This window comes from Triturus cristatus, chromosome 3_1 (genome assembly GCF_964204655.1).
Source record: "Triturus cristatus chromosome 3_1, aTriCri1.1, whole genome shotgun sequence".
Lineage (NCBI taxonomy): Eukaryota > Metazoa > Chordata > Amphibia > Caudata > Salamandridae > Triturus > Triturus cristatus.
This window is the reverse complement of record NC_140583.1, coordinates 824,715,562-824,728,292: the sequence shown is the minus strand read 5'-3', so window position 1 is coordinate 824,728,292 and position 12,731 is coordinate 824,715,562. Positions and strand designations below refer to the sequence as shown.

Here is a 12,731-nt window from a genome sequence, read left to right as displayed (position 1 = left end):
CATTAAATCAGTTGGAAATAAAAAAAGGCTGACTGGCATTGTGTTGAAGCAATGAATGGCATGATATGTTGAAAAGACAAGCTAGATGCTTGTCTTTTCTTTAGGCTAAAATAACAAGACAATATAACATAACATATAATTAGAATTAGCCTCTCTATCAGAGGCGAACCCCAGCAAATGTTTCTATATCAAAACACATTTTTTGTTTGGGTATTCAAAACTATAAGGATGTATTTTACACAAAAGCGTGCAGTAAAAATTATTTAAGGCTTTGCCTATTGGGTTTTTACAGACTAGTGAACCACATGCCAGTCTAGGGAGGATATTGGTAATGTGGTAAATCCAGACAGTGGACTGAGGCAAACTGACAACATGCCTATTTCGTACATTCCAGACAAAATAACGACATTAATTTGTAACAAAATTTAGCTTAACAACAAAGTGCTAGTGTAGTGTACACAGACCTATATATGAATGATTGTGCATACAGGTACACATAAATAGACAAGTGAAAAGAGAAATACATATAAGGAAAAAAGAAATCTGACATTAAAATGAGCAAAGTGACGACCTAACACTTGTGTGGACCACTCTGTGTGCTATCATCATGACTATTGAACAGTTTTGATCTGGAAAGTGAATTCATGAGAAGAATGTAATCAAGGCCATCTTTCCAAAAATAAAACTTTCCAAATGAACTAAGTAAGGAAACAATCCTGATACTGCTGTGTAATTTATATGGTATTGAAGACAAGAATACATTGACCTAGGAAAGAACACTAGCAAATATTGCTGACTCAAATCACTTCTTCCAGGCTGTGAATGAGTAAGTCTGAAAGAAGTGATGTCACCAAACTTTTGAGGAAATTCTATTGGAGACCAGAGAAGTTCTGTACACCTACAGGATGCACAATTCCCTATAACCATCAAGGAAAAATATCATAAATTCCAATGTATTGCTCTAGGAGGCCAACAATATCCGTACAAACATTCACCTTACCGTCTTATCTCGGTTATCAGAATATCTATAAAATGAGAGGGAGCTGGCGCATTGTGCAAGGCGTTCTGGAACCTGGAGTCATACAGAACATGTTTAGTTGTGATTAAATCAATCAGGGAGTTCGGGAAATGGGGAAGAGCAGTGAAACAGGCTCAGTCAACCTCACAGCAGCCCTCTGTGTAGCAAAAGATTGTGCATGGCATGGGCACATATTTCAAGCCTTTGCTCTCCACACATTCTCACGCAAGAAATTAGCATAGTAGACTATGTCCTCCATTGGGACTTCTGGGTCTCTCTAAGAGAAGGTCAGCAGTGGAGAAACCTTTAAGGATGGAAGTCTTTAACTTGTGGGACCTGACAGTCGCTACAGATGTCTCTTTCACTGCTTGCCTTGACCTCATAACTGGCTAGAGCAGGATGTGGCCCTTTCTAAAGGGCAATTTAGGACCGGATGTGCCTCCAGCAGACAGTGTATGATAGCTAAAATAAAGGGTGGAGGCACAGGTGCCTCAGTAGCCAGTAGTGTCTGTAATCGGTTTCCACTCGTGATAGACTACAATGATACCCTGTATCCACTATGGAAGTGTGTCCCTCACCCACCGGTGTCGCCTAGGCAAGCAACTCATTTAACTTGTGCTTTTCGAATCCTGTCAGGAGGTGAACCAAGAGCCCTAGCTGATATCCCTGGAACATACCTCGTGCTCTACTTGCAATCTGTTGGCTCATACCACATGCACTGTTGGTAGCTGTGAAACCACTGGTAACCACAGCACCCCATATCCCATATCCTTTTTGGCAGTTTGTCAGAGTATGTTTCTGTGTGAGTTAGCGCGATACAAACGTCATGGTCTTTGGCTTTCACGAATTAAAGCTATTATCTGAATAGCATTTGAATAGCTGCTACATACTGAATGACGGACTGAAGCCTTGAACCTCAGGATGTGACAATGTCCAGAAGTAGTATTGTGGGGAGCTCTGAATCTTTCTACTGGTTCTTTAATGTGCTTGAAATATGCAAGAATATGTGAAAATGTATAATTTAGACCAGTAAGGTGTAGCATTAATTTTGCTTTCGACTGCAGAAACACAATAGCAAAATGCTGTCATAAAGTACAGTACGAAGTTGAATGCTGATAAATAAAAGCTCTACAGTAGTTTAAATGTAACACTTTCTATTAGCTGTGAAACAGCCAATTAAATGTTTTGCAAGTTATAAGACAACCACATGGATTCGGTAAAATATGAAGGTTTCTCTAACAATTAGTAAACATCGAAAAATTAGCTTGTAAAATACTTACCCTGCTCATTATTTTCAGTTTCTTCATCATCGCTATCCTCTTCGCTGCTTCCAGCCTCTTCATCGCCATCAGAGTCACTGTCCCCTTCGTCAAGGATTTCTTCAGCAAAAACAAAACAAAAAAAACGTTGTAACAGGTCTAACAGATTTATGGACTAAAACAATGATATTCCAGAACTGCTACAAATACAGTCAGAACAAAGTGGAAGTGAAAATATAAGCCCATCAAATTATAAATCAGGGATATAGAGGCTTCTCCTGCTTGTTAAGCAAATGAGTCAATTGGTGAAAAACAATTTTAGAATCAACATGAACTCAGAAACCTACTGCTTTGGGTAGCAGATCAACACAGACAAAAATATAATAATCTGACGGAGACTAACCTCATCAACTTAACTTTAGGATTTGAAACTTCACCAAAGTTGGTTTCTCACATGAACTGCTTGTACCTCATTTGTTCTAATGTTTCTTTGGAGTTAAAGTCAAAGGCAGAACAAGCATTGGCAAGGGCAACAGGACTGGCCTTGGCAAGCAAGTACGATGGTTACTTTTTAGAAAAACGTTACTGCAAGCCTATGCCAGGAAGAGTAAAAGAAAATATAACACCACCTAAACGTGGGTGCCATATGCTAGTAATAAAAAAATGTAAGTTAAAATAACATTTACTGATGTAACTGCTGTACTAGTTATGTTTAGTTAAAGAGACTTTCAGTTGTGCAATACATTTTATTATTATTGTTTATGAAGAGAAGATTAAATCACGACCTAACCATATCGCAGGCAGTTACACTAACCAATTAGTCATATTGCAGGCAGTTACAATGTCAATACACAGTTACAACTGTAGAAAGGAACCACCATTTAAATTCGAACTTTATGTACAGGCATAATAAATAACCAGTATGTATAGGAAAAAATTATATAAAACCAACATTGTCAAATAAGAGAAAGGGTCTATTTTAGGGATATGTGAACAATGTGCAAAGGCTTTGTCAGCCACACAAATGGAAAACACCCAATGAATAAAGTGCGTTGATCCACTGCCCAATGCTGTATGCGGTCGTGGGCAGAAGCAACCATGTGAATAATAGTTTAACACACAAATGGATGAAGCCCACTCACCAAAAAACCCTCTATGTATGTGTATATCATGTATGAATTGTTTGGAAAAATAGTATGGTGAAACTGAAAAAGAGGTCTCAAAGGCCAGACATAAATAAGTCCTAAAGAGGACCTACAATATTGTTTGTGAACATGCATATCTTTTAATTTGTGTTAAACACTGTTCCATTGTGTCCAGTAAAAGTGACATACTGACACTGTGGCTCAAAATATTAATTCTGAGTTCCGAATAACAGCTATTTCAAAATTACATTATATGCACATTATAATCGATATTAAAAAATATTTCTGCTCAATAAACTACACTGATCCGTATTGCTTTATGTTTAATAATCATTTTAAAAATATGAACTTATGTGCTTTTGAACATAGCAATGATAAATTGAGGGTATGCTCTTACCTTTTTTGATACTTTTGTATTTTTCTTCATTTTCAAGAAACTGTGGATCCATTTTGAACACATCTTAAATTAGGAAAAATTGAAAAAAATACATCAACTCACTGCATTCAAAAGTAGAGGCAGATTTATCAGATATTGTGGGTACATTAATGGTTTGCCGAGAATGTCATTCTGCATCTGATTCCCCAAAGCTATGTTGACACTGCTCCAGGACACTAAATATGCACCACAAAATTAATAACCATAACAAGACATTTTGGAGTATTGACAATTTAACTGGCACTGTAATTTATTTTTAACATGCATGTAATGCAACAGACAATCTACTGGTAAGAAAAGGACAGTACATTTCAACAGTATAAGAACAGGCAGTAAGAAGCACATTGTCTTACTAAGAACATCCTCTGGATTATATTCGTCCTCTAATGGAAGCATGTGAGTAAATTGATCCTCTTCTTCCACAAGATCCAATCCTTCAGGAATAATGGGGTGATCCTTGAAGCCATCTTTGCGCACAGCAAACATAACTTCAATCATGTATTGTACACGCTTGTCGATTTCTGATTCATGAAGAATGTTGCGCAGGCGTTCAAATATAGCTTTAAAAAAATAGAAGCAGTAAATGTTGAATAACAAAAATAATTAAACTGCAGATGTTTAACAGATTTCTCGTTTGCGGTCTAAACATGAGCATGTAATTAAACATTCAATTACCTTACCATTAATGCCTCTTGGTGACACTTGAGTTAATTTAAGTCCACTTTCCTTCAGAAATCCAATTGCGACTTCTACACTATCATCGTTAGGTCTTTCAAGGAGCAAGGTAAGCATTTCCAAAGCCAAAACCTCATGGGCCTAAATGGAAAAAGTAATTAGTAAATTTTAAAATGCTTGGTTAGTGTATATTCTGCTCCTCCCAAGCCATTTGTCGTCTACCACATTACACAATTATAAACTGGGCTTCTGATAAAACCAAAATGAGCCTGTGCTTTTAGAAATAAATACATGTAACATAACTACATGTAACGTGACTGCATCTCATGTGTTATACCTTTAGTCAGTCCTTGGTTTCTAGCCAACAGCACTTTGCCAACTTGGGCTACAAAAATCTTGGCACTCCATGTTAAACAAGACTCAACAATTTTTCATTATTAGACTGGCTTATTAGGTTTATAAATTACAATTACAGCCTTAACTATAGCCCCAATAAAAACTAAATTAACATGTTCAGCCTTAATAAAATAATCTCAAAATTAGTTACAATTAAAACAAACATATGGCATAAAAGATTTAAAATAGCCTTTGCAGATGTTTTTGAAGAAATAAGTTTCAGATGGCGTTTGGGGGTATTTTATAGGACGACTGACTTTAAGTGCTGAGCAGCACATGTGGATCTCTATTATGCACAATCTTATTCTTGACTTGTAATACAGCCTTACAGATCCTTACACAGACACTCCTGAATATCAATCAACTTATTCATGGCAAGATAAATGGAATAACAAAGCAAAACAATCTTACCACATTCTGATTGATTAGATGGGCCACAAACTTTGAAGCAGTCAAACACTGGGTCTGGAAAAGAAGCACATATAACAGTCAACCTTAAATTAAAGTTAATACATATAGGTGCTAAATCTTGTAAGTGTAGTGAAATTTGGTGCTTTTAAAGATAAAAAACCTGGATACTCTCTTCAGTATTAATGTTAACTCTACCAATAATTTCCAAACTTCACATAGGATCAGTCAGTTTGGAGGCATCATAACTTCACAGCACATAACCCAAGGTGCTCAAATTATTTGATCCTCTGGCAAGGAAGACAACTCCTTCCCTTGAAGACATTTATCATGAATATTTAAAAAAGTAACAGGTAGATTGCCAGAAAAAAATGCTTTCTATGAAGAAGAACAAACTTTCATCACAAAGGCAGAGAGGCAGTCAAAGTGCATTCAAGAAGGTAAAGAAGATAGAAGCAACAGGTTGTCTGAGGTCAAAGTAAAAGCATATACTCTGCTCCCTAATCCCAAAAAACGAAAATTTACAACTTACTATATTCAACTCTAGAACGCTGAATTTATGCAAGTTAGCTATATTTGTTTACAGGCCCTCATGCTCAAATCTAGAGGAACTATTCTTTGAAAAAGAACTTTTATTTTGTGTCTGTATCTGTTAATTGTGAATTTGTTAATTGTGAATTTGCACAACAGTTCTCTGCCACCATCTTATCTAGTATTTCACTAAATAAACCATTGCTTCATTCTACAGGCCTTGTGGCAGCCATTTGGGTCATGGAAAAGTGGTACTCAAAATCTAGCATTTCTATATTGTTTGATGCAGGGCAGAACTCAGAAAGGGAGGAGCCTAGCTAGGAAAACCCTGCCTCTCAGTTCAATATAAAGTGCGGCAGGTATGACAAAACGCAAAAATAATTCATTTCATGTAGAAAAAAACCATAAAATACTGTGAAGAACAGGTTAAAAATGATAACTTATCAAGTCATAAGAAATAGACCTAGAAAAAGATAATGAGTTTCTGAATATTCTTCCGTAACACATACAGCAGACCCAATTGAACTGAATGAAACCATTAGGAAATAATGATTATTATTAAAATTCTAAAATAGACAAAGTCTCTATAATTTTAGCAATCTCTCGAACAGAAAATCTAGAAGCTGTATGCCAAAACATCAAACTGAAGGACTTTCTAAGGAACTTGAAATAATACGTGATGGCGATAATTCATGAAAAAGGGAAAGATGTTTCTCGCAGTGAGAATTATAGGCTTATGACACTCAAACTGAAAGAGATTGATGCAGTGAAACTCTTGGCAGTCTCAGTACAACAGCAATAATTGGGAATCATACAGGATTAATTTGAAAGAAAATAGAGAACATTCAGTTCTCTTCTCAGGCATTGTCTTTGAAGAGTACTATGAAGATAATCCCTCAAAATGTAGCAGTTTATGATGCACTACAAGCCAAGAGAATTTACAGCAAGGACAATGAGGGAGCATTTCGAAACGGGTTCCTCAGATTGTGGCAGATACAATCTTTCACAATTGAGAACCCTCTTGAGGGAGGAAGTCATTAATGGTCGAAGCTCTATGGCTGTTGGAAATCTTTAGGTGATGCAGATACCATGGTGACATCCCTGACATGGACTCTTAATTGATTTTGCACTATCAAAGTCAAGGTGCTCTAATCACTGAATGTAGGAATCTGGCTCTTTATATAGTATACCAAATAGAGGTATTCTGTGCAAAGAGTCCAGGTCTCCCCTACAACTGGACAAGGGCTTGCTGTAGCAACCCCAAGGTGCTCTCTTAGGGGGTAGTGAAGTTGAGCAGCCTAAGGCTTATCAGCAAGGAGTGTTAGACATCTGCAATACACACAGTCAATAAATGGTACCCGCGACTCAATAAGGAGATCCACAACAATTTTTAAAAATAACACTTATATTTATATAATTTTTGGCATTAAGATTAAGAAAATCAAGTAAGTATGTTTCGATAATTTTTTATAGTTTTCAAAAAGCAACACCGCAATTTCTGAAGGAGAAATGTCAACCTATGGAGTAAAGACAAATACTGCTTACATGCACTTCACAACGTCTTAAGGGACCAACCTTCAGGACTTAAGGTGAGAATGGGGCAAGGTCCAAGGCAACACCAACAGGCAGCACAAGGGCAGTTGAATGCATAGGTGCACTAGTGTCGGGTGCCCCGTAAGTCAATGGGGATAGGTCTAATCACATAGTCGCTGCAGGCAGGGATTGGAAGGCCAGTCGAACTAAGCAACCAAGAGGGGTCAGGTCTCACGATGCTCAGGGACGTGGGAACACAGTTTGTCCTCTTCTCCATGGGCGGGGCAGCTAGGTGCAGAGGTGTTTTGAGGTGTTGGTTTTTTGTCACCGGAGACGGTAGAGGGAGCCTGCACAAAGAGGCAGCAGGCGGCATCAAGAAGTCCACAGTTGGCAAACCCAAGGTAAGCTTCGTCTCTGGAGGGTTTGGGGACCACGCTGGCAGCGTAGGCCCACTTCGACTAGGGCTAATTGGCTCAGGTGCAGTAGTGTTTTTCAGTGTCCGGTTTTGCAGATCCAGACTCCTCACAGGTCTCTTGGAGTGTCTGCAGGGTACAAGGAAGCAGCTTGGCTACTCCACAGGAGTTTCTGCGTCTTTCGAGAAAAGCTGGCAGTCCTCCCAGGCTTTTGAAGGTACATCAGCTTCATGACGAGTTGACTTGGGTGCAATGGTCGAGGACAGCAGGCAGGCCAGCAGGGTTGGCGTTAGGTTAGTAGTCGCACCTCTGTTTTTGTGGCTCTTTAGGGTCCATCCTCTTCTTTCAGGTTGGCAGGGTCTGATTTTCTGGTGCCGGAGGCTCTCCTAAATACTAGATTTAGGGGCTCTAGGGGAGCGTAGGGTAGTAGTCAATGGGCAACGTACCCCTGGGGTTACTATGCCCCCTAAATGACCACTTCCTCAGGGAAGTGGGCATAACCCTGTCCCGAATTCCTAATTCTGCCATCACCAATTTAAATTTCACATCCACATCAGTTAGCCCACCTTAGGGTACGAACTAGCCAGAGGGTGGACACGCCTCTCTGACTGATCAGGTGCCAAATAGGCCCTGATGAGGGGAGTTGGTTTCCCCTCACCTCTGAGGAAAGCCATATTTGCATACCAAAGGCGGTAGGCTCTTTGAGGCTCCCTGCCTTGGAATGCTAATTTACAGATCATCCTGTTGGAAGGGGTGTAAAACACCCTTTCCAGAGTGTGTAGGCTATTACCCCTGGGGGTCAGAAACTTGTCTGTGGTGGCAGGCTGGTCTACACCGGTCAACAATCACACTAGTAGTTGGTAGGTTTTCAGGGGGCACCTCTAAAGTGGCCTCTGGCTGCATGTATTAATAAGCCCATCAATGGAATTAGTGTGGGTTTATTAATACAAGATGATTGATACCAAACATCTTTAGTTTCTGTGAAGCTATCATGTAGCTGTGGAACTCGTTTTTGACCAGTTCCCAGCACATGAACTTAAAATAGTTTCCCTGGGCACTTGTACTGACAGTTATTGGACTGGCCAGCACTGGGGCATATCTGCTCCTGCAGTTATGTCCACACATGTAGTATAGTGCACCCTGCATTAGGAGTGCAAGGCCTGCTGTAGGAGTGACTTACCTATCCTGCATGCAGTGCCAGTAGGCATGGCACACAGGGCTGTGTGCCATGTCATGTCTTCACTTTTGCCAAAGACACACAGTTTGCAGTGGCAGTTTGCATGCGTTGGGTGAGGAGTCCCTTAGGGTAGCACAATATATGCTGCAGCCCTTAGGGACCCTCTATAGTCTACTTGCCATAGGTACCAGGGATACCATTTACTAGGGACAGGGAGTGCTAAAGGTATTATCAATTGGGGAAAAACACTGTACAATTTAGGGAAAGAGATCTGGCACTGGAAACCTGGTTTGCAGGAACCCAGTGCACTTCCTGTCAGTATTGCATCGAATACCAGGAAAATAAATGTGGTGACCATGTAAAAAAGGGGCACTTTCCTACACTGAAGTATTAATCGAATCTCGGAGGAGTAAAGAAGAATGCCCCAAAATCTCAGAGACCCTCTCGGGACATCGAAGCCACAGTAGCAATGCTGACGGTTAGGGGTAGATTCCCCCTCGGTAGTGAGAACGCACTAACCCCTTTAGAGACCTGGAGAGTCTATATCTCAAAAACAGGCTTATGAGGCTGCAACAAAAGTTACACACAAAAAACTGCCTCAACAGAAGCTATTTTAGCGAAAGAAAAAAATATATATGAAAGCCCAGAGGCAAAAATTAACCAAGGTGGTCTCTGCACTGAATTCTGAGATGTCAAATCAATTCAACAGGTTACTCTTGAATGAGGCTCAACTTATCATGCCATATTTGAATTTCCCTTCTGAAATGAACAATCAAATGGCTATCTTATGCTAAAGAACTATTTTTCTGTTTAAATGCTATGTGTCTGGAACATATTTTCGCTTTGAAATAAAGGATTTCCAAAATCTCATGCAAAGAGGAAATAATTGCAACTTGTGGCACAGTAATTGTGCAGCTAAGTTCTCTTAATTGCTCAAATACCGTCACTATCAAATAGATTGCCATTCCTATTTCTCTTAATAAAGAATTTACTTAATTTGGGATACCCACGACAGCAATTTCCACCAGTAAGGAAGATTATCTGTGTGAGCAAATCTACTCTTAAAAATCGGTTTGTGAGATTTCCAGGCTGTGTCCTCCTGCAAACGTTGGTGAATAACTAGGTTCGAAGTTTGTAAATTTTGTCAAACATTTATGGGTAGTTCCTCACTATGAAAAAGGTTGGAGCTTTCCAAGGGCAGCACTAAGGCTGGTAAAGGGGATGCATGGGGAGGGCTACTCAAAGGGGAACATACTTTCCAGTTTATTAAAAGAAAAAAAAAAATTGCAAGGGCAAATGCACTCAGCAAAACATTTCTCAAAGCAGAAAGGCAAACATCCATTCCTGAATGCGTATGAGTACTTTTTGGAATCAGTGAAAGTCACAGATTTCCAAAAGTACTCGGAGTACATTTTTAACACCATAAAAGTTAGAAATTGACTGCTAACATTGCTGTAACCCACATGTGTTAAATCCTAACTTTCATCCCGGGCAAATTTGAGATTGGGGCATTCCTTGCTCATGAATCTCAGAAAGGAGACAGTTGTACGCCAAAACAGAATGGACAGGTGGTTGTGCAATGAGCCACAGAACTGTTAAGTGAAACACAAAGAAAATATACAAGTAAAAAAACAGTAACATTACTATTGTACAAATTATTGGGGGGAAACACAGCTTATTAAGGATAAAGACAAATCAGAAACATTCAAGAGCAGAGTTACCGAAAAGTTGTAAAGATCTATAGCAGAAACCTTAGGAAGGAAGATGCAAGGAGTCAAATCTTTAGAGCTAGAAAAGTGAAAATATTTCCATAGATTTTTAGTATAAAGAAAGGATATGAGCAGATTATAGTTAAGTATACTTTTATATCAATGGGACATAACACGATGAAGTCAGGAGTACTGTCAAGTTGTTTTCACATAATGTGTCGCAAACACCATGGAAAAGAGTTCGAGAAGGACTGGTTACAATACTATTCTTAGCAAATTTCTTTTTATGAATTATTCTAAAGAGAACATTGAAATATTAACTATTAAGCAGGAGATGGCTTGAGGTACTCCACTAGGAAAAAATATTGCGATCCAACATGAAACAAATAGTTTTCCCCTAAAAGTGGTCTTGTTAAAAGGTGTACATAAAACAGTGTTACAGAGAGAGATGGCCCCAGAAGAATAAAGTTGAAAAACACATTCTTTACACTAAGACATTTATGAAGATCACTAGAAAGCATGTCATTCTAATAAAATTAATGTAAGCTTGTTATCTAGGGTTAATTTCAATTAGGTTTTTACACTATCATAACAAAAAAGATAGCGACATATATTTATAGTACCCAACATACACTGAAATGGCAACGAGTTCCTGTTGCAACACAAAAAGATGATGGACAGAATGTTGAACATTGTCAAGCATTCACCCCCAGTCAGAGATCTTGGTTAAATTCACAGTTTTTTGGCTCACCATGCAACTCCAGTTTGGACCCTGCCATATGCAAATCAGTCTTGACCCTGCTCCCCAAAGAAACAGTCCAGCTCGAGCTGCCAGGTCAGGTTCCCTGAACAGGACACAAGCATCCTGGGACCCGTTTCGGGGTATCACCCCTCATCAGCCAGGCTAGCTTGAATCCAGTGGCACAGTGAGCAAAGGACTCATGTCTGGGCATACTCTTCTCAACTAGGGTGACTATAGCAACACAAAAAGATGGAGGGCATGTTGAACATGGTCAAACATCCATACCCAGTCAAAGATCTGGGCTAAATCCATTGTTTTTTTGCTCACTATGCCCCCCAGTTTGGACCCAGCCATATGCAAATCAGCCTTGAACCTACTCCCCATGGGAAACGTTAGCCCGAACTGCCAGGCCAGGTCCTCCGAGGACCGGAAACAAGCATCGGGGGACCTGTTTCTGATTATCAGATTATCAGCCAGGCTAGCGTGAATCCAGTGGCAGGGTGAGCACGGGGGCTCACGTCTGGGTATACCCTATTCACTTAGGGAGACTATAGCAACACAAAAAGATAATGGACGAAATCTTTAAGATTGTCAAACATTCACTCCCAATGAGTTCCTGTTGCAAACAGAGTAAAAAACTAGCAAGTCAATGTCCACTTCAGCAGAATTCCTTAATATTTACCTTGTCGTTCCTACGGTATCCTTTTCTAAAATTCAAAATCAGTCTCTTAAGTATCAACTCCCCAATCTGAGGAAATTTTGAGTTGATAATCGCCACCACTGCTGCATAGACGTGAGTGAAAATTGGAGAGGCACTCTGTGCTTGTAGCACCGATCTAGCAAGCTGACCTCTAAAGGAAACAAAGGTCATAAATCATATGATTTGCTTGTAGCAAACACAATACATCACACAGGATAAATGAAAGAAATAATATAGAATACAATATACTTACAAAATTTAAAGCAGAGGCTATTAAGGCAGTTTAAATCTAAAATCGATACAAACACAAATTTCATGCTTGACAATAACCTGTACAACTAGGAAAAAACTTTTGCAAGAGAAACTTGCATTTCCTCTCCTTAAATAAAAGAACTGCAATGATAGAATTGCGGTGAGCAATAGAGACATATAAACAAAAATCACTAAAGAAAATCTAGCAGCAAGCTGATAACAGCACGCAACGTAACTTAAGAAGCAATTAACACCATTGTGTAAGCATGTAATTTATTGAAGACTCACCATACAGAATCAGAGTTGGCCATTGCACCTCTCATACTAGAGAGAAACA

General features: G+C 39.2%; 1 protein-coding gene across 5 annotated transcripts in view; it reads right to left on the bottom strand.

Moving 5' to 3' along the window:
- Positions 1 to 12,731, bottom strand: part of CWC22 (CWC22 spliceosome associated protein) — a 354,656-nt gene that overhangs the window by 77,620 nt on the left and 264,305 nt on the right. For all 5 annotated transcript variants that reach the window (XM_085645191.1, XM_085645196.1, XM_085645192.1 and 2 more), the window contains 6 exons: positions 12,125 to 12,293; positions 5,341 to 5,394; positions 4,539 to 4,674; positions 4,212 to 4,418; positions 3,820 to 3,882; positions 2,299 to 2,397 (listed from right to left, as the gene is read on the bottom strand). In XM_085645191.1, the coding sequence (XP_085501317.1) occupies positions 2,299 to 2,397; positions 3,820 to 3,882; positions 4,212 to 4,418; positions 4,539 to 4,674; positions 5,341 to 5,394; positions 12,125 to 12,293 (728 nt within the window). The remainder of the gene's footprint in view (positions 1 to 2,298; positions 2,398 to 3,819; positions 3,883 to 4,211; positions 4,419 to 4,538; positions 4,675 to 5,340; positions 5,395 to 12,124; positions 12,294 to 12,731) is intronic.